A 21,387-nucleotide genomic window follows, 5' to 3' on the forward strand; every position below is an offset into this window, starting at 1 on the left:
TGTTGGATCGAAGGTTTTATTTCTTATTAAAAAGGAGAAAAGGAGGATAATCAAATTTCCGTCCGGAGCAATGAATTAACGGATAAACGATAAACGACGTAACGTACTTTCTATTTCTTTACAGCTTCAAATTCAGAGTTTGCAAGCAGCGCTATTGCTTTTATTCCGACTCGTAATTGAAGATTAATGAAAGAGACGCGAAATCTAACGCGACAATGTGTCCAAAAGAATACAGTATCATACAAAAATACAGTAATGATAATCATGACGGTCGTAATAACGACAGTGACAATGAAAATTATGATACACTATGCCTACAGATACAGCAATATCTTGTTACTAGATACGATATTTAATCCATAGTCTTTATAAATTCAATAGCAGAACAAAATTGCGTCCACCAATATTGTTCTTCTCCTTCCAATCGGTTTCCATAAAAACTATCCACATACTGTATAGTTGAAAGTAAGGACGGCGGATTAGTCTAAAAAAACGTAATTAAAAAGAAGATGTTCACGTTTGATCAGAGATAATACCTATATGCGTAGAAGAGAGAAAAATGTCTTGCCTTTATAATCACGTAAACCAGGACAGGAATTAAATCATCGGCCGCGGGTATTCCCCTTTCCGTTGCCATTGAAAGTAGATTCATAATGGTGGTAGCGCAACGAAAAACACATTGCAACTTATCTCTAGGAGTTTTATACGCTGATATCACAGCCAGTTCCGCTTGAGCCCATGGCCAGGGACATTCGTAATGATATATCTTGGGAATCCGCAAATCTTTATGATTTGGTGTAACAACTTTGGCCAATTTTCTAATATGATCATGAAGCAATTGGTCCCTGTACAGGTCTCCGTCTCCGTTTGGATAAAGCGCGTTATGATATACACGGGCCATTACGGTCCTTTCCACCACAACTCTTGCCAATGTCAATTGATTTTCACTCGCACCTAGAAAAGAAATTATTATTATAGAAGTTAGCTTGAGAAACTAGCATTCCTTGTATTGTTCCTTACATTGCCAAATTGGATCGTTGTCCATTTTCGCATGCACTTTGCTCAAGAAATTATCGACCAAGTCTTGCTTTTCATCGGCTAATGTTAGCTTCTTGAATTCGTCGCAAAAACGTAGAAGAAGCGATTCCCTTTTCTCTAGAAATACTCTTACACAAACGGACACGAGGTGATTGTTGACCGCGTCACGGTCGCATTTCACTCTAACGCACAATCTTGATAAAAATGATATAAAATGAACGGTAAAATTACCTTTGATAGAATAGAGAATCCTATTTAAATTGACAGGAAATATCGTACCTATCCAAATGAGCCAACGTAGAAAGTAATCCCTGTCGACATCGAATTAAATACGCGATGTAAGGTGATCGTTTCTGATAATCTTCGCGCAACGACTTGAACAATTTCCTACATCCGTCATCGTTGAATAATCGAACGCAACGCAGCGTTTCGTGTAAGTGAGCTATCAACGATCTGTCTTGTAAATTGATAGCTTCTGCCAACTGTAATTGTAAGAAGGCAACCAATTCGTTCTCCTTTTGCGGCCAAAAATTTCGCTGTAATCAAACGTAAATGGTCACGACTGAATGATTCAAACTCATCGGGCGATAAAAGAGGTGTTCGGCTTAAACGCGTCTCTTACCTCGGACGTAGCACTCCAAGGGATATGCTGAAGATCAGCGGTACTCAGTACCATTCGCAATTTTCTTTTCGCATCAGCAAACGCGTACGACAGTTCGATATTATTCGGATCTATAAGAAGTCTCTCGTCTTCCGTCGATTCCTTTGTACGAGATTGATTGCTCTCTATGGATGCTGTATCGCTAGCCGCGCTCGGTTTTCTCCTATATTTAGCCAGGATGTCGTCCGTACTGTCTATGAAGTTTTGCAATTGTTAAATTATTTTTTTCGTGTCTCTATTGATCATAAAAAAAAGAAAAGAAAAAAAAACGAGGCGCGGGAGAGTGGAGTTGAGAGAAATGAAAAAGAGGAAGGGCAGGAGAAGCAGGCGTAAAGAAAAAAAGGATAAATGCTTACCAGCTACATTACTCGTCGACGTTACATCTTCCGACATAATTCTACGTAATCTGTGCCGCCCTACATCAACGTTATCTCCGGTGCTTTCCCGATCGTAACATCTGCCAATATCCTCCGTACCGCGAATCGTCTTTCCTCGCCGATTTCTCAGAGACATCTTCAATTTACCGAAGAAACTTCGCTTATTCTTCTGGTCATCGTCCAACAATTCTTTGTCTCCACGTTCCGCAGTCATATCGAAGCTAATACTTTTCGGTATCGCACCGCTAGACGCGGTCGGCTTTGGAGGATCGTTTCCGTCACCGTCGATCGCGTCGCAGCAGTTTTCACCTACCAACGTGCCGGCCGATAACGGTAATTCTGAATTCACATTTTTCGCTCGGGATTCCGAACCAGAACTACTGCTGGAAGTTAAGCTGCCGGTACTGAATCCAACAACGCCATCCACGCAGCTTTCGTTAATGGTTTCACCCATCGAGCCAACACTGCTCCCTTCTAGTTTCTACGAATACGAAGAAACGATACTCGAGCTTTAGAAGTGAAAACAAATTTACCTTAGATTCTGGAAGAAAACAAACCTCTTGCTTTGAGTTGATGTTTGACAATTTTTTGCTATTCGATAAAATAGGCGGTGAAATATGATTAGCCAAGAGCAATGCCGGTGCAACAGCAGCGGCTCCGATGCGATTATGAGTCGAGGCTTGCCGTTCCATCTGTCCCTTTCCATTCTCTATATGAAGCTTGTCTATTAGATGAACCAATCCATCCTCCCGTAATTGTTTGTTATAATCTGCAGCGATGCCGATGTTGTTTGCGTTCTTATCTACATATTCTGTCGCGATACCATGACAATTGGACTTGTTGCTCTGTGCAGTTATAGCCGAGAAGGACACCGAGGAAGACAGAGGAGTCGGCGACAAAGAAACGTTTGCAGGAAATTGTATTGCGACCTCTTGCTGAGACGACGCCGATTGATAGCTTGCCGACGTGCAATCGGTCGATGTTGTGCTTTCTAAAATGAAACGAAACGAAACGAAACGAAACGAAACGAAACGAAAGGAAAGACAAAAATCGTACTTAAGATCGTGGAAAACTGTTCTTACGAGGAATGTTTTGCGTCAATGTTTCGTCAGTTGCCTCCGCTTCGCTGCGCGCTTCAACTTCGATCTCGGACCTCGCTGTATCGTCGGATCTGGAAACAGAGTGGATGCGATAATGGAGAGACAAGTGTCTTCTTCTTTTAATTATATTATAATACCTCGCGACGCTGGCAGTGTCGTCAGTATCCACTTCCGTTAATCTTTCGGAATCACTGGCCAACACGTCGGTACTCCATGCTTCGGATGCGGTTTCGCTAACGTCTAAAACAGCTTGCGGCATCGATTCGGAGGTTGTTGAGAGAACCGGAGCCGCTTGCTCGGCTGGAGTAGAATAAACTATCTTTTCCTGTTGCTCGACTATTTCACTATCCGAGGCTAACACATCCGTGGACCACGTATCAGACACCATCGATACAGTTTCATCTCCTGAAAGTAGAAAGGAAACAAGACTGAATCAGACAAAATCACACCATCCGATTTGCTTTTCGCTCTGTTTTTGAAATATACCTTCTATCAGCTTTTTGATTTCAAATTTGCAAAATTTGTCATCTATCTCGGAACGACTTTGCTTTGTCGGCATATTCGACGGAGGTAGATCCAATTGTCGTGCTTCACCAGCTGCTCGTCCTTCGTCTCCTTCGGTAATCTGAGACGACGGTGTGTCACGACCTATGGCAAACGAGAAATTTTTCGTCATTTTTTCTTTTCTTCCTAATTTTTCATTCATTTTTTTTTCTCAAATCAACCTGATATATTGGGCGTTCCTCGTCCCGAAACGCTGGCGGACACCATATCCGATAGATTGTCGTTTTGATCTTCCGTTTCTAATTCAAGAGACGAAGCGACACTGTGATTCGAAGCAGCTTCCGAAACGGCTTCCAAATTATCTGAAGTGTTTCCGATGAAACCTTCAAACAGAACTAAAAAATAAAGTATATTAAACAACGATCGCCCTATTGTGAATAAATTGACTATTGTATAATTAATACGCAAACATGTATTCTAATAAGGATACCTTCATCGTGGGACAACGAAAATCGGGTCTTTTTTTCCTGAATTTCTATTCGTTCGCCACCTCCACCACCTCCACCTCCACCGCTACCACGACCACTGCCACCGCCACTTCCGTTACAACTTTCTCGTCTAACGTGTACATTGGACATGTCGTTCGGAAGATTTATGTCAACAGACCCATTCTCCATACTGACTTGAAGTTCGGTACATAACACCTAACGTATTGGAAACAAATATTGTTCAGCTAGTACTAGCGAACTAAAAGTTTGCAATAAACACAAATGTGTAAATATATGTAAAAAAATTAAAAAAAAAAAAAAAAAAATACGCACTTTTTGTTCGCTAAGAAGCCCTACAAATTCACCGGTACTTGGTCCAAACGGAATGACGAGAACATCCTGAGGATTTTTGTCGACAGACGATTCTTCTTCAGGGGTAGACGTACCGTTCATTTCATCTCCTCCATCATTGGTAGCATTCGATGAATAGGAAGATGACGATGACGATACTCGTACTCCTCGATTTTTTCCTGCAGAAAAAGAATTAAATTTCAACGCTCTCCCACCTTTATGGAAATAGTTTCTTCGAGTGTATAGAAAAAAATCTTGAAAATGTCTGTTACATTAAAGGTATAACAAAAGTAAAGTAAAAAACTAACGTCGATAATGCGTATTCACTGCCGACACACACGATTGCTTCTTAAGGATAAAATTCAAGTTTAAACAAGCAACACGCGCTCTTCTTATCGTTAGTTTCATTGCCTGCAGCTGGACGGTAGAGATAGAAATGCAAATTGCTAAGTAATATAGTTTAAGAAGGAAAAATCCAAAAGTCGATTACCTTTTCCTAGCAAACCGCCTCGTTTGTTGGAACTTTCAACAGAGACGTTATTAGCCAGCTTATTGCTGGTCAAAGAGCCAGTAGGTAACTGGGACAGCATTTCGAGTAATTGTTTCGTATCAAAGGCGTTGGATCGCGAAGCGTTTTCTACACAAGTTTCTGTAGCGATAGCTTGCAAAAACGTGATCAATGTATTCAATTCAGTTTCCGTGAATAATGCGGCTGATCGGGAGAGGCCCTGAAGCTTATTATTGTCGATAGCATTAGGCTCGTCCTCGAGTTCTTCCGTCGCACCCTCCACCATAGCATCTATTATAGAAGAAACGGAATCTTTGTTGAATCTCTTGTAAAGATCGAACGTTTTACTATCAACCGTTTGATACTTCATGAGAGAAAGCATCTGAAGAATTTGTCCGACTTGCATCAAATTGAATCTGGCGACGTAGCTGATAGGCGCATCGGTGATACCGTATGGTTCTGGATTTACTATCGCAGGGCATATAAAGTATGTAAAAACCAAATCGGTGCACATCGCGTGCACTTCCTTTCGATCAATGTTCCCATTTTTCCTCAATAGCCCTGCCATCTGTTTAACCAGCCAACATACGCTGCTAGGAAAGCAATGCATATTTTCTCGTATACTGACTATAAATCTTTGCGTGATCTGACACAAAGAATTAATTGTCCAGAGTCTGTAACACTGCAATTTCGACTCGTACTCGGGAGTACCTTCCTTTCCAAACTTCTTCAACCTCTCCGAAGGAGGAAACCTTACCGGTGCTTTGTCGGGGTCGATGTCAAGGAACATCTCATCCTCCATTAATAATTGTACGATAGGATTATGGAGAGCGGCTGTTAAGAAAAACTTGGCCGAGAACAAGCTCTCGTGAAAAGCCGAGTAAAACCTAGAGAAAGCGCACGTTCCGTGTCTGAGTAACCTTCGTGGATTATCCGAGGGAACGATTTGTAGTAGCATCAGGTGTCTCAGTAATTTTAAAACCAAAATTTTGTCCTCTGGCAATAAACAACTGCCATATAAACCTGCTGCCAACGATTGCACGATACTCTGCACCAAATCTGGCACTAATTTGTCCCCCTCGACTAAACATAGTGCGAGTAGCTTAGGCGATTTTCTAAGCGCGCCTAAGAATTCCCCATAGGATAAACAAGCTTGATAGCGCAGATACTTGTAAACGTCGATAAAATGTGAATTTTCCAATGTATTTGCTCTCTGACAACACGATGCCGGTGTACAATCTGGTCTAGACATTATCAGACGATTTAGATTTACTCTTTGCTGGGTTGTAATCCATGCTTGCTGAGCCAAATTCGACGAAGCGTATAACACCTGAAAAAATATGGTTCAATTCGTACGGTTTATTCGTTACATGAATATTTTCTCTTATCGACTGTTGCAGTACCATCGTTTCGTTTATTGTTACTTACTTTTTCGTTTAGTAATTGCAAATTTTGCTGCTCCGAGTTGACAAATAATCGCTCTTGTCGCAAATGACTGGCTAATTCGATCATATCCCATTGCAATGATCCTAACGATTCTATGCTATTCGCGGACGACATTACTAAACATACCCAATGGGACGACCTAATGTTACAAAATACCTTCGCTCGTCTCCTTTAATCCTGTCAATGGTTAACAATTTGCTATGCGATTTTATGTTTTTTAATTATTGTTCGAATTTAACCAATATCGTATGTCGTATCGTATTATATACGCTTAATAGAACACAACAAACGTACCTGTACTGTAAAATAAGATAATTCTTTCCAATTCCTTGTGCGATAAAAATTTCTACAAGTATTTAAAAATCAAGCGAGAAGTGTACGGTTCAAGTATCGAAAAATACACAAAAGAACAACTATACAACTAATCTCACTTTTGTTAAAATTTAATCTCTTTTTAAATTTTACAATAAGTTATATCGTTTAATCAAGGCAGGCGTAAAGCTGGTAGTTATGCGTTGCTTGCACAATCACAATCCTCTAGTGTTGTCTTTTTTATCAGTAAAACAACACTCCCATTGACGCACAACCATTTTCTTTCATAGGTTAGAATTTTCATCGACAAATGGCTGTACTTTAAATCGAATACCAAATCTCGATCTCAGGTTAATCGATCGATCACTCGACAAATAGCGCGGTTGAGGTTTCCAAGAAAGAATCGAACTGTTTGGTCGATTGAAAAATTAAAAATTTCCCTAAAATGTTAATCTATTCATATGGTTTATGAATAATAAAAACACTTGTTCTGAATATTGTTATCTCTTTTATACAATCTTAACCCTTTTTCTCTCGAATTACAGTTATTTTAATAATTCCCTGTAGACTTTGACGAACTCTAATCCGCCCCGTAGTCGTTCATGGGGATATGTATAATAAAGAGAACCCAATACATACATACAGATATATGTATATAGGTGTTTGATAAATTGCTTCATAGTATCAGGTTCAATTAATTACAGAATTATATGCTATACCTACTAAGAATAATATCTAAGCAAACGCTTATTTGCGTATCAACAATTGATTGATACCGATAATAATGTTATACGTAAAATTACGATAAATGAAAAATGACTGACATCACTTTTGAAGTCGAAAATTTCATCTCTGAGTGTTGGGCGAATATTTTCGCTGAGGTATATGATACAGTAGTTTATATGGATCATTCTGCAATAGAATGCTTACATTGGTACACAGCTGGCAAAGGTTATTTAACGCTAAAAAATGCAGGTGCAGTTGCAGTTTATGAATTTGGAATGTATCAATTTCAAGTAGGTGTTTTCATCTTTTAGTTTAGTCCCATTGTGAACATTAATGCAAATACTTTTTTCATTACAGTATGTTAAAGTGAATAGTACTAAGAAAGCTGTTATTGTGTCAACCTCTGGTGATCCTGCATTTTATCAGCGAACAATTAGATTGATTCTGGCAAAAAATGCATTTGAAAGTTGCACAGTTTACTGTGGAGCACCATGCTGTACTACAGATCATTCGGATACATCCATGGAAGATAAACTAGATTATATTAAGTTGAAAAAAGACATAAAGACTTGGATGGTTTCAGAAAATATTTCACAAGTTTGTCAATTATTCATCTATTTTTATATCATTATCATCTTAGAAATTTGGGAATCTAAAATAATGTTATTTGTAGGAACCTGCTGTTAATATTACTTATATGCCACTTTTCATTGCTCATTTAAATAAGAATCTATTTGTGACACCTCCCTATGGAGATTTAATGCCACCTTTGGATGGAAATATACCAAATGATACATCCTTTAAATTAAATCTTTTAGCAAAGTCATTTCACAAATTATTTGATAGTATAGGTGTTAAACTAGACATCTATTCAGTTGGGAAATTGAGCAGTCGCCTTGCAGAGAGTTTGGAAAGTTGTACATTTAGCAGTGAGCACAAAAGTGTAAGTAGAATAATGGGCAATTAAAGGAACGCGAAGCAATCATTTTATTATTATATTCATTGTTTGCTTAGCATTCATCAAGAGTTTCAACAGGACTGTCTCTCATTTTCATTGACAGAACATTGGACCTTTGTACACCTACTAGCAATAATACAAAATCCTTTCTCACAAAAGTATTACGAACATTTCCTCGTTTGCCGCACCATGGTAACGACATAGCGATAGATATGTCGCCCGTGATTGGAGCTATAACGGTAGATATAATTCAGTTACTTTTATCTTTAAGTTAGGTAAAGCATAACTGATCTTATGGGTTTAAAGGGAATTCTACAAGCATACCAAACACCGGGATGTTTAGCGAGCATGGAAGAAGGTACCATCGATCGTTTTATTTTACAAACGGAGAAAGAGTTGTTAGCTATTGCTAATCAATCTCTAAACGATATATCTTCTGTAAAGGATAGTCCAAAATTGAAAACACCAGTGAGAATTTCTGGGCATAGTTTAGAGAAGGTTCTTAATAAGATTCAAACCATAAATAGCATTGATTCTATGATGATGCATGCAGACAAACTTCAGGTACTTGTCTAATCTTCATCTACTTTGTGTTTCTATTCAAACACTAATTAGTTTTATTTCGAAATGCAGTGTATCCTGGCGATAATTGAAACGTTAACGTCGCAAAAGGCTGGTCAACTCGAACTGCTTACTAGTTTAGAAAAGTTAGCATTGCAAAATCTTTCCGCCAGTCGAGAATCATCGAGCATACTTATACAAGTAATTTCAGTCTTATTCACAGTTGACGCGTGTTTTGTAAAGTAAAATAAAAAAAAAATAAGCCAAATTTTTATTTAGCTGAGTAACATTATACGAACGCGACTTCAAAGAGGACTCGATATTGAGAATCTGTTAGCATTATTGACGCATATTTATGCTCTTGCGGGTACGCAAATTCGATTTTCCGCACAGCAAGAACGTCAACTGGAGGAGTCCATTGCAGATGCAATTTTTGAAGATTTTCAAATGTTAAAGAAACATCCATTGACTAGCAAAAAGTCAACATATCAGCTTACTTTATCGTTACTAGGTATACATCATTCAATACTCATTCGTTCTAGAATACTTTTAAGTACATCATTTATTTTTTACCGTTCTTGTATTAGAAGTGGAAGACATTGCTACAGCAGAAGAAACATCGCGTAGAATAGCATCACGTATAATATGTACACTTCGATCAGTAGCGGAACAACGCTCCATGCTGCAAGATTACAGGTGAATTTTAAGTGAAATTGATTTTGCATCAAAGATGTTACAAAGATTTTGTTGCCATCTACATAAGCGATTCTTCCTAGATTTTGTATGATAAAACCAAGCTCTCAAGAGATGATTCGACACGTTAGTGTTTTAGAACAGATAACTAAGGATATAATTTGTTCAGACACAAATCGAGAACTGCGAGATCTTCATCAACGACCAAGTTCATTTATTTCAGCTGGTTTTAAGTAAGCTTATTTTTAATAAATAATGTACGCCTAATGTTGCGTCCGGATTCGAGCAAGTATTTCTATATTTTACAGCTCGATTTTGCGAGGTAAAGCGAAACATCATCCTTGCGATAATCCTTATGTTTTGATATACATCGTGGGAGGAATTACAGCAGAAGAAGCAAAGATAATTCAAGAAACGATATCGATTCACGGTAATAAAAAGTCATCGTCTATAATTTTAGCAGGTTCCACCCTGTTAAATCCTTTAGATATAGTAAACAAAATATTTTTCTGTTGATTATTTTATAATAAATTTATAATGTTCGCAAATATAGAAGTTATTATTTCCTATTATCCATTCTTCCATTTTATACCATAAGATAGGACAGAATAATATATTCTTTTAATGGTCTGTACTGTTTCCAATGTACACATAAATTTTTGTGGATTAGGTGTTTTGCATAAATGTATTCTATAAGCAATGTTATTTCCAGACATATTTGTTGCAAATTTTTTTTCTGTATAACGCATATTTTCACAAGGTCTGGTGTATATAGTAACAATGTTAAATCGAGTTGCAGGCACTCTAACAGGTTTTAATAATTTCTTTACATAAGAATCCATTGTCATAGCATTCATTTCACGATCCTGCCAATAATATGCTGTTATACTGTCAATAGCTACAAGAGCAGTTCCAGGATTATTAAGAAATGTATCCTCTAATGTGTGTAATGTTAAAGAAAATTGCTCACTATTGTAACAATTGATGATTTGCAAGTTGTGTAGAGAATTTTGAATAACAGTTGTCTTATCAACATTTCTTTCACCTGTTGTGTCTATTATATTACTCATTGTCTCGCCCAATTTTGAAACTTGAAAATGATGATCCGTATTTATCAAAATAGCGGAAGCGTTGCACCCTTCGATTTGAAAATAGTTTGGTAGAATACATTTCGCGAGAATTCGAGATAGAAGATGAGTTTTTCCAGTTGATTGTTCTCCAGTAATTTCTATGACATCCGTACTTCGAATACCTTCAAAGAACAACGTATCTTCGAGTTCGCATAAACTTGATTTATTATTTAATCTTGTGAGCAATTCAGCTCCGGATTCTATTTGCGATCGCATAATTTATTTATGATAATATTTGTTTCCAATATATGTACATATATAATAGAAATGTAAACTGTTAAAGATTCAGTTGGTACGGTAGGATGTGGTGGACACGGTAAAACAGTCAACGTTTCATCGAAAATTAGGCCGAACAGAAACTGATTTTAGCGCCATCACAATTATTGCATCCAACTAACGGCGTGTTATAAACATACCTCCATGTTTAAAAGGAAAATTAGCAAAAAATTATAAATTTCCCAGAAATGTTCCCTCGCTCACGCTCCCATTGTCAGTCGTCAATCAATCAATCTAATTAAATTTTACGATTATGTAAATACATACATATATAAAATAAAAAAAAAGTCTTGTTAGTAATACCTATAATTGTACAACTTATTGGAAGAATTTAATGTTCTAATATTAGAAGATTTAATTCTTATCTCTTTGCAGTATATGTACAAGATTAACGATCTATAATAAGAATCTATCAAATTGACAAGATAATCTTGCACTAACATGGCTGCCGGGATCAATAGAAAACTGTCATGATACCTTTTGCCCATGCTCGTCGGCATTATTACATTTTTTAAGATGTATTGTATAGATAATTCCTGTGAATATGAATGTTTTTAAATTATCATCAAATTTCTTTATACTTCTGTGAAAATGTCATAATTTTGATGATTTGTAATGATAGGTGAAAGTGTTCTGAATAACTGTTGACCCGTGAAAAGAGGGTGATTCACAACAATGTAATTCAGCATTATAAAAATATTACCATTTTTTACGATCCATTAAAATGTACAGATATTATAACAGTACCTACATAGTATTGTACACGAATGTCAACGATATTTTTTTCTTTTCCAAGTACTAGTTGTATAAGATTTGAATATATTTAATAAAAAATTTTTACATTATTTTTGTTATACAGTTGTGACAAGACAGTGCCTATTTCTACAGTTTTACCTTAGTGTCAAGTGTCACAGTTAATAAGGGAAACTATTGAGTTTCCAATAGGTGAAATATTAATATGGACATTTTTGAATTTATTTGCGTATCTGTGATTACATTTATATGTGGTATAATATGTACGCTATGCGTGGAGTTTTATTTATTCAAAAAATATTTGGAAGATGCCCCTTTGGCAAGTCCTCCAAAAAGATCGATCCATCATGGAATGGCTCAGTTACCTAAAGAATTACTTGAGAAGATTCAAGATGAAAAAACAAATCCTAATATAAGTATATCTCGTCAAGCTATGTGCCAAGGTAATGAAAACTTGGCAATAAATTTAACATTGCAATTTTTGTTTAACGAACTTCGTAATGCTGAACGAGTTCGTCTTTGGTTGTATAGAAAATTAAATAACGAATTCAAAGAATTGTTAACTCAGTCGACTACTGGGAAATTATTAGACAGTGTACAGGTAAATGAAATATCAATATTGGAAGTGTTTTTTTAAACATTATCTGTAAAAATATTTATATATTTTTTAGTTAAGAGATTTAAATTTGGGTACTCAATTTCCCACGATAAAAGGTTTAGAAGTTGCAGATTCAAAAATAGATGCAGATACAGGTTTATTGGAATCGTTGGATTTATCTTTAGATTTACATTATTCCGGAAATTTTCAATTGTCAATAGATGTGAAAATGCTATTGGGTAAAACCGCTTACATGGCTCTACAAGGTACAGAAACAACTAATTTGAATTTGAACTTATCCTTGATAAGTTTTTGTTAAACGAGAACGATGATTTGTTGCAGTGAAGCGGATCAGTGGCAGAGCTAGACTGCAATTTACACGCGTTCCATATACTCATTGGTCTCTAAGCTTTTATTCGGATCCTATACTTGAATTAGAAGTGCAGTCTCAATTTCAAGGACGTCAATTACAACCACAGATTATTTCCTTAATTACAGGACAAATTCGGAGAGCTGTACGTAGGAAACATACGCTACCTCGCTATAAATTACGTTACAAACCATTCTTCCGCAGACTGAACGACGAAGCGGTAGATTTATCGGAAGTAAGATTTGTTCAAAGTATTTTTTCAAAATGTACAAAATGGGAGGAAGAGTATTTTTTGAATCTAACTTAAAAATTGAAATGTTTATCTAGGTTGCCAATATACAATTAACACCAGGTTATTTGGAAGTATCGTTACTAGAAGTGAGTAGATTAAATCTTGGAGTTAATACGCTTAATGCCGAAGATAAATCGCAAGTTGAAGTGTATTGTACAATGAGCGTAGATTCAACACCTTGGGTATATCTGACTCAGTATACTGGAGTTCCTTATATGGTGTTAGACTTGATTATTAGTAAAGTTAGTTCTCAGCAACTAGGTGTAGTATTTAAACAAGAAATTGTGCCAGAAATAGGTCACGTTTGCGTGCTAGTCGAAACTATAATAACTGGAAGTCCAGCTGCAATTGCTGAGATGAAAAAGGGAGATGTTTTAGTAGCGGTAGATGGTAAAAAAGTGTCTAACATGAATCAAGTAGGTAAACTCGTAAAGAGTGCTGTACAAAGACGTTTCATTATAAGGGTTGAAAGGAAGTACTCGAAAGCAGATTTGGATAAACAAGCGAGCATGAAACTGGATAGCGAAAGATTATCAACAGAAAAAGGAATGGATAGGAAAACGTCGAAAACTGATGTATCGAGTAAAGGAGATACTTGGAATATTGAAGAGAGTAGCAAGATTAAATTTGAAAGTCAAATAAAATTTTCAGATTTAAAAGATTCCGAAAATGAAACCTTTGAGAAACTAGAAACAGGTAGTAAACTTTTTAAGAGAAGAAAAAGTAGTGCACATATTACAGATGATAGTGCTGCTCAAACACCTGACAGTATATCTTCTAGAAAAATTTCAATTACTTCGAGTCAATCTATAATATCGAGTAGCTCTCAGTTTTGCTTTACCGACGATAACTACATAACAAATGTGTCGGATTTGTATTATACCACAAAAGAAAAGGAACACGCTTCTTTGATTAGTTTCGAAGAAACTAGAAACTTTCAAATTGACTCGGAACTTCAGTATCTAAATATTGGTGTATGGAGTCGTGTGAGAGGGGGAGAAGTTCCTGCAAAATTATTAGGATATATAAACGTACCGATGAAATTAATACTAGCACAATGCTATACTTCTTCAACCGGTCATTATCTTAAATGCCATGCTTTGTTACCACCAGACAGTGGTATGTATTATTATTCATTATCAATTAATGATTAACATTGTTTCTATAATATCATATGCTTTATCACTTGGTTCGTTTTTTTTTCTTTTCTTTCTTTTAAAAGCTTCTTTGACAAGCGTTCATCCAAAGCTACAAGGATATTCGGGATTCGATCCAACGCTTTGTTTCGGTGATATTTTACTATCTTACGTATGGGAGTCCAGTTATCCAAATCGTCATCTAACTAGTGATTCAGGGAAGAAAGAGAGTACAGAAGCTGCCAAAACACAGCCAACATTGAGCGAAGAGATGATAAATAAAAAGATGCACGACTTTATCAGAACGCATTTCCATAGAGCGACGCATTGCGATTTTTGTACAAAAAAGGTTGACATTTTTTTTTTTTCATATCGATACTTTATATGGGACATGAAAAAATTTATATTTACTATACAGATTTGGCTAAAGGATGCGGTACAGTGTAGAGACTGTGGCATGGTGTGTCATAAAAAGTGCGAAGTCCGTTGTCAAGCATCGGGGATGTGCGGAGCTGAGAGTATAACGACAGTGGCATTAGAAGCAGACGAAATAGAGCCTAATACTCTAATCGGGGAATCAGGTCCAGAAATTTCTCTAACCAGTTGCGAAGATAATGTACAGGTACTCAAGACGTAGTCAAAATTTCTATTACACAAAAAATGGTATTGCCAACTCGTTCAATTTTTTTCTTCTTTCTTTCTTTCTGTAAATTGTATGCACATACGCATACTTGAGAGAACAGTGAACGTTCTCTAATGGTTGGCAACTCCATAAAGCAGACTTGAATTTTTATTCGTTTTCCGCTACAATCCAATGTCATTTTCCAAACAATGTTCCAAACGAACAATAATTTTATATTTAAGATAGGATAGGATTTTCAAATGATATTTTGCAATTAAAGAAAAAAAAAATGAAAAAATTTATGAAATATGTAATATACATGCAAGATATATTTTTACGGAAGAAATTGTATATTAATTTTGAAAAGTTCAATTTTTATCATTCCAATTGTCACTTGAATGAATTTTTCAGAAATAATTATTATACAATAACAATCACTATGCATATCTACGCTTTACTAGTCGTACTTAATTGTACAGTATGTCGAATGCTGTAATCAAGTAATTGCAGTTTTGGGCAATTAATGATAATTATTTTAAAGAACAACTACTATAGTATTCTTGGTATTTTGTATATAGGGAAACAACTGTTAAATACGATTCACTTTATTGTTGGCAATAAAACTGATCATCCGTAAATAGGGGAGGTGAAGGTTTTTTGTAGGTTTGCACCTTGACCTTGCTTTCTGATTTTTAGTATTTTGGGAATTTTTGTAAGTAAATAGATCACTTGCTTTGTTATATCGTGTAATTAAACCGCGTATAAGCGATTATTTTACCACATTTATTACACAATGTGGTTGAACAATGAAAATTACATATTAATAAATGTGAAATCCGTTGATCGATTAATCAGGGTGCAACTATGATGGCCATGAAGGCTAGTATAGCTAACACTCTGTTGGGCCTGAAGAAGGCTGGAAGTACAAGTTGCTTGGCCCCACCGGCTTCCGGTACCGGTTTGGCATCTAGAAGTCTTCCCCCCAGTCCCTGTGCATCCCGCAAGGTAGAATTTAATAACACAAATTTCTTCATTTCGAACGGAGAAGGATCAGATTCAATGCTCATCAATTATTAACCGTCTACGATCATTGAACGATATTGGTTTGATTTTTCCTGGAACATTAAAGACACAGCTTTAGACCTTCTCTGCTCGATATTTGTTCTTCGTCCTTTTTTCTCTATATACCGACAATTATGATGGAGAAAAAAAAAAAAAAAAAACGCGCTTATGACAAAGGTATTTGAGTGTCTAGTTTTCAAGCTTGAATCCGTTCTATCTTAATTAAAGGATTCAAAGGAAGAAGGTACATTATTGTCCTTTTGGTTTGAAATTTACTTATGTGAAAAGCTAAAAATTTCTTAACAGAAACAATGCTCTTCTTTCTCTTGTATCCTTCATTTGCATTGACATTTTCACTTGTTGCAATGTTTCTTAAAATTCTATACACCAGCTTGCGCTCTTCTCTACTTTTGCTAACGATCACACCGTTTTCCGTTGCTCATGGCACTAATTTATTTATTTGGGAATACCTAACAGATATACACGCAGATGCACATTAAAGCCATTACGCTTGTTACATAAGATATTATGTATGTATATAATACATATTATATCGATGCTGTTACAGCCTTTTACAAAAGCAATAAGCGTTAAATAAAGTTGGCTTTTGATTGAGTTTAGTAACTGTTACCATTGTTAAAAGTATCGTATGAAATCGAGACAGGTGCATTATACTCTAGGATCAAGATTTCAGTGTTACGTTTGAGCTCTGACGAATCTGATTGAATTATTGAAACATTTAGAATTCATTGGTCGGAGGATTGGGGATAAGTTCTGATCTTTTGGAGGGTGCTGAGCCTAACGTGGCAGCACCTTTGTTAGCCGGAGATTTGGACGATGGTCTTATGTCCAGAGCTAAAGATACCGGCAAGTTTTTGTACAAATACTTGGAACCTCAAGAACGCGTCGAAAAGATCAATGCCATGGTAAGCATAACAACTGCAACATATTTCTGATTACAAGTTAACATTGATGATTTTTATTACAGATGGGGAAGCTGAAGACTGCGCTCGACGCGGAAACTACCTCAAGATTAGAGTTATCGCAGAGCGGAGAAATGGACAGTATTAAATTGATCGCGCAGAGTGATTCGAGAGTGCAAGCACTGAGTGTCTTACTTTTGCATTATTGTGCTGGTTTACAGCACGCTCAAGAAGCGCTAGATCGATCGCTAAATAGTAAGGAATCTTAACGAACCTGAAGATTCACGAATGGAAATCAAAATACAGGATAAGAAAGATTACGGTGTTGATATGCAAACGTATAAGTATAAAGATGACATATCCTTTTTTTTTTTACGTGGAGGAAATTTTCAACAAGACACCTCCAGCCCCCCTGAGGAGAGGTCCTCCACCCTGTGGGTATGATAGTACTTAATATTTTTGTACATCAAGCTGGTAATCTTTCGATTTTTGATTAATCCTCTGAGAGCGATAGTTGAATAGAAACACCCTACGAAACATTCTCTATAGGTAATACAACAAACGTTCCAAACTTGAGAATTTACTTCAATCGGTCTAAATTAGCGAACATCGATAAATTTGTTCAATTTAGAAAATTTTACGTCTTATATATTACATGTATTTATTCCAATGGGTTCTACGAATCGAACGCGCTTTGCAATTTTTCTCGAGATCCTTGTCGCGATACTCGTATAATAATAGATCTCGCAAATAATACTCGTGAATTTTAATCGTGATATCTTCATAGCTTACCAGAGAACACCAAATACTAAGACTCGTATTTACAGATTATTATATGTATATTCGTAGAAAAGTGATCGCAACATGTGCTTATCAACATGTAATTATGCGATACACAATTTCAAATATTTCCAGCGATATAAGTACCTATAGACTATAGATGATCTAGCTTGTAGAGTAAAAAAGATAAACCAGTATGGTGTTTTTGAGTTCAGTAGTAAGGTAATGGGAAATTAGCTACTTAAACATAGTAATCCATAGTTGAATGGAAAAGGAATTATTCTGTTTGATATCAGTATATCGTTTACTTCAATAATTAATTAAGGGTTTACTCCATGCTCTTGTTCCGTTTTTTTCTTTTTTTTTTACCAAATCACGTCTTACGATTAGTGATTCCAAATCAGCTGCAACGAAACTGACACGAATTACGACTGATTTTATCAAATACAAATGCGTATCAATGATCTATCGTCAAGCGTGTAAGATAATACACGGTACGATAGAATTCCATCCAACAGAATGAAAACATTTCAAGTATCAAAGTGTAAATTGCGATTCATTGTTAAGAAAATGTAAAATGAATATACAGAAGAAATCAACAAATAAGATAATGAATATAATAGATTGATATATGAGAATTGTTGCTCGTTAGAGTGTGTGAAAGAGAGAAAGAGAGAAGTTGGCGGTGTTTAACGTTTTCGTTGACGCTGCATTGGAACGTCCAAGTTTCTCAGTAAATATGAAAATCTTGGAAAAACGGAGGCGCAGTTAACCGACACAACGCACAAAGAAACTACGTCAGAGCCAAAAATTTTATAGGGCCGACGTTCGCGGCGCGGACACGTTTACTAAGTTTGTTCGAACACCCATCTAGAACCCAAAAGGAAATTGATAAGCTCAAAACGCGCCATAAAACCGGAAAAAGAAGTCTCTGGCGTCCAATTCTGTCTTGTCTCGTGTTTCGTTTACAGCGAATCGAGCTATGTTTTCTCATTTCTTTTCTATCGCGTTACCAGCCGAACGATCCAATGATTTTTCTCAAGTTTTCCGAGTACGTTTAAAAGAAATCGTGATCGCGTGGCGCGTTATTATTCGTGGAACACAGGATGTTTCCCTTTGTCGCGCGTTGCCAGATCATAGTTGGCGTTAATTCAGAATTAATAAAATTGCGCGTCGTTTTTGGAAACGTTACCATTTCTTGAATCCGGTAGACAAGTTGACGACTGGGGAAGAGATGGAGGACATTTTCCTTGTTTTCTAAGAAGAGAGTAACTTAGGCATGTGCAACCGCGTACATCGATCTCGATGAAGAACCTTTTATCCGTCGTCCATGAAAGAATCAATACGAACACGACGACTGAGAAGTCATGGGGGATTTTGGCCCGTGAATCTATTCTCGTCAGTGAAATGCACACGCAGTATCCTCTGGCCACGTGCCAAACATGCCGAAGAATCGTATAAACATTTTATCCCTGTTGGGCACTAGGCTCTACAATGAATGGAGAGCAACAGAGTCCTTCGAGTCCGAGTCCGAGTCCGAGAGGAAAACGGCCAACGTTCGTGTTCGCGCTGCTTTCGTTTCGCTAATTATCCAAAGGATTCATGAGTTTCGTTTCTTGTTTATATTTAAGTCGAATAAGCCTACATACCTATTTGAGTAAAAATCATTGAAATTGAAAATGGTAAATAAAAAAAAATTGATAATTATCTAATGATTTCATTATCCCCATCATCGAACGACAGTGAACGCAACGAGCTTGTTAATAGGTTGAAGGAAGGCATCTAGGTCGAAACTAGAATTAGAAAATGCTCTGATTTGAGCCTCAACTTTTAACGTTTCGATGTCGTGTAACTAAGGACAGTTAGACTCTTTTTGCCATCCATCAAGTACCTTGTTTACAATTACAATTCAAACCATAAAGAACTGAAATTTCTATTTCCAAGTAAATAAGCAGAAATGTTGTTTAACGCGGTGAAACGTATACCTACTCTCTTCGATCTCGCGATGTCGGCCAAAACTGAAAACGCAGACGGAATTTTCTTTTGTCTGAGAATGAAACGACCCGGCAATTTCGCCAACTCTTCCAGACGCTGCTGCGACTGTTTATTATCGCGATCAATGTATACACGTGCGCGTACGCAATTTCTATTTAAACGTCTCCTTCGTAATTACATTTTCTGCCTTGACGCGATTCGTTCAAATTAAAATAAACTACTGAAATACATAGGTACATACGTAAGTAAGTACCATCGTCCGTCAAGTTTCCAACTTTGAAAAACGTTAACTCATGAAAATTTCCGTTTACAAATAGCACGTGTCATTTTTATTCGCGGAATTTACGCGGCAATATCGAGCGTTATTTGTGAAAAATACGAAGAAAAACGTCTCAAGTGAGAGCGCGGCTGGAAAAGTCTGCATGTCGGCAATAACGATACGAGGGGTCGCAATGGCGCAGTAGGCATCGTGCCGAATCAACGAAAGAACCAATAGTTGGTCTTATTTTCAACCTTGATTTTAAAACGACGCTTTCAGAGAACATCGCGAAAGGAACAAAGCTTTCGTCACGTGTATAGGGCTGGCGCGGCCGCGGTGTGACGGAAGCGTGGCGGAAACGCGTTAAACGCGTCCAAGATTTTTCATTATGCCGTGCCATTCGCTTCCTCGTTAACGCGCGAGCCATGCCGCTAATTACACCTTTATATAACTACACGATCAAATATATATGTACTTACATATGTACATACCTATGTATGAAATGAAATATTCGACCAACGACAATCGAGGAATCATTTGTACAACGTTGTGTAATTCCCTCTTCAAGATATTCTGCCCGATGAACGCTTTCTTCACCCTTCTTGCGTAAGTCCGCGGATACACCTGAAAAATTGAACCGATATCAGTGAAAAGTTTCAAACTACCTGATTCGTTGTATTATACAATGCTGTTCAACGAAAGTGAATCCAAGGATACTTAATTTTCTTATTTAAAAACGGAGAGGGGTGAGGGGTGAGAGAGAAATTCTTATTGTAATAATTGTATAATACGTGGCGGGAAAAATGCTCAAACATCCCGTTCTATATTATATGAATTATAGATGAAAGAAACTTGGAATAAATTAAAAAGCAAAAATAAGATTTAAAAGTTTGTAGGAAGAGTCACGTAAACGCGCCACTTTCCAAACTTACACGCACCGTGCGATTATTTTTCTACCTATCGCACCATTAAAATCAATTTCTTTATCGTCTCGATAGAACGTGCAATATCATGGTGTACGAGGAGAAGTTGCGAATTCGCACGTTCCTGTTCCATTTCCTTCATTTTTCTTTATCGAATCCTCCCTGTTTCCATCGATCTTCCGATGACGTATCTTTCAAACAAGTACGCAAAGTCCTTCTCATAGGCTCATTTATCTAGCTATTTCTGTACGAAGAAACTTCAATGCCACGTTCAACGTAGTTCGACTCTTAAGAGGTGTAACGCGGAAAAGCCATCAACCGCTTCACCAAACGGTAGGTACATATTTATGTACATGTAATTGGCGCGTTACGTTCTTTCTCCTGTTTGTCTGAAGACAATATCAAGGAAGAGGCTGGCCTTACTCGTTACAACCTTGATCCCCGCCCTGGCACGTTCGTAGAAAAGTTGAACGGTAATTTCGACAGGTTGCAGGTCGGCTGCACCTGGTCGTGCATGTGCGTCTCGGTATTTACGATTGTTTTCA

At 36.9% G+C, this 21,387-nt stretch overlaps 4 protein-coding genes and 1 long non-coding RNA gene across 8 annotated transcripts; 2 read left to right on the forward strand and 3 right to left on the reverse strand.

Moving 5' to 3' along the window:
* Positions 1-85: 85 nt before the first annotated feature.
* Positions 86-7,072, reverse strand: LOC114879451 (GTPase-activating protein and VPS9 domain-containing protein 1). Its single transcript, XM_029194379.2, has 16 exons — positions 6,768-7,072; positions 6,456-6,650; positions 5,010-6,357; positions 4,502-4,698; positions 4,171-4,384; positions 3,902-4,075; positions 3,663-3,824; positions 3,314-3,581; positions 3,159-3,247; positions 2,634-3,067; positions 2,056-2,557; positions 1,661-1,893; positions 1,318-1,574; positions 1,021-1,232; positions 569-954; positions 86-484 (listed from the first exon to the last, which is right to left on the reverse strand). Exons 2-16 carry the CDS (start codon positions 6,585-6,587, stop codon positions 353-355), a joined length of 4,740 nt encoding a protein of 1,579 aa, XP_029050212.2. The 5' UTR covers positions 6,588-6,650; positions 6,768-7,072; the 3' UTR covers positions 86-352.
* Positions 7,073-7,436: 364 nt separating this feature from the next.
* On the forward strand, positions 7,437-10,271 carry LOC114879454 (sec1 family domain-containing protein 2-like). The gene is made up of 10 exons (XM_029194386.1): positions 7,437-7,801; positions 7,869-8,108; positions 8,185-8,454; positions 8,526-8,708; positions 8,776-9,033; positions 9,103-9,231; positions 9,310-9,541; positions 9,618-9,726; positions 9,807-9,956; positions 10,032-10,271. The coding sequence occupies exons 1-10, from the start codon at positions 7,601-7,603 to the stop codon at positions 10,237-10,239; spliced, it is 1,980 nt and encodes a 659-aa protein (XP_029050219.1). The 5' UTR covers positions 7,437-7,600; the 3' UTR covers positions 10,240-10,271.
* A 21-nt stretch (positions 10,272-10,292) lies between these two features.
* Positions 10,293-11,194, reverse strand: LOC114879462 (DNA repair protein XRCC2). Its single transcript, XM_029194398.2, has one exon. It carries the CDS (start codon positions 11,067-11,069, stop codon positions 10,293-10,295), a length of 777 nt encoding a protein of 258 aa, XP_029050231.1. The 5' UTR covers positions 11,070-11,194.
* A 109-nt stretch (positions 11,195-11,303) lies between these two features.
* LOC114879453 (PDZ domain-containing protein 8) lies at positions 11,304-18,295 on the forward strand. 4 transcript variants are annotated; one of them, XM_029194383.2, is made up of 10 exons: positions 11,304-11,806; positions 11,989-12,483; positions 12,554-12,746; positions 12,823-13,085; positions 13,178-14,261; positions 14,365-14,627; positions 14,697-14,900; positions 15,756-15,905; positions 16,706-16,888; positions 16,951-18,295. In XM_029194383.2, the coding sequence occupies exons 2-10, from the start codon at positions 12,088-12,090 to the stop codon at positions 17,152-17,154; spliced, it is 2,940 nt and encodes a 979-aa protein (XP_029050216.1). In that variant the 5' UTR covers positions 11,304-11,806; positions 11,989-12,087; the 3' UTR covers positions 17,155-18,295. The 4 variants fall into 4 exon arrangements, with proteins under 4 accessions (XP_029050216.1, XP_029050215.1, XP_029050217.1 ...); XM_029194382.2 differs by having other exon boundaries at positions 11,304-12,483; XM_029194384.2 differs by lacking the exon at positions 15,756-15,905 and having other exon boundaries at positions 11,305-12,483.
* On the reverse strand, positions 15,933-21,378 carry LOC114879470. Its single transcript, XR_006829960.1, has 3 exons — positions 20,858-21,378; positions 20,411-20,543; positions 15,933-16,015 (listed from the first exon to the last, which is right to left on the reverse strand). It is a non-coding gene; the product is annotated as an uncharacterized LOC114879470 (long non-coding RNA).
* Positions 21,379-21,387: the final 9 nt, after the last annotated feature.

This window comes from Osmia bicornis, chromosome 12, assembly GCF_907164935.1.
Source record: "Osmia bicornis bicornis chromosome 12, iOsmBic2.1, whole genome shotgun sequence".
Classification (NCBI taxonomy): Eukaryota; Metazoa; Arthropoda; class Insecta; order Hymenoptera; family Megachilidae; genus Osmia; species Osmia bicornis.

Coding starts and splice junctions, on each gene's coding strand:
- LOC114879453 (XM_029194382.2), top strand. CDS start 12,088: ATGGACATTTTTGAATTTATTTGCGTATCTGTGATTACATTTATATGT. Junction 14,262..14,364: donor TTTGTTACCACCAGACAGTG/GTATGTATTATT, acceptor TTCTTTTAAAAG/CTTCTTTGACAAGCGTTCAT. Junction 14,901..15,755: donor GTTGCGAAGATAATGTACAG/GTACTCAAGACG, acceptor TCGATTAATCAG/GGTGCAACTATGATGGCCAT.
- LOC114879462 (XM_029194398.2), bottom strand. CDS start 11,069: ATGCGATCGCAAATAGAATCCGGAGCTGAATTGCTCACAAGATTAAAT.
- LOC114879454 (XM_029194386.1), top strand. CDS start 7,601: ATGACTGACATCACTTTTGAAGTCGAAAATTTCATCTCTGAGTGTTGG. Junction 9,232..9,309: donor CATCGAGCATACTTATACAA/GTAATTTCAGTC, acceptor ATTTTTATTTAG/CTGAGTAACATTATACGAAC. Junction 9,542..9,617: donor GCTTACTTTATCGTTACTAG/GTATACATCATT, acceptor TTCTTGTATTAG/AAGTGGAAGACATTGCTACA.
- LOC114879451 (XM_029194379.2), bottom strand. CDS start 6,587: ATGTCGTCCGCGAATAGCATAGAATCGTTAGGATCATTGCAATGGGAT. Junction 3,582..3,662: donor AATCAAAAAGCTGATAGAAG/GTATATTTCAAA, acceptor TTCTACTTTCAG/GAGATGAAACTGTATCGATG. Junction 3,068..3,158: donor ATTGACGCAAAACATTCCTC/GTAAGAACAGTT, acceptor GTTTCATTTTAG/AAAGCACAACATCGACCGAT.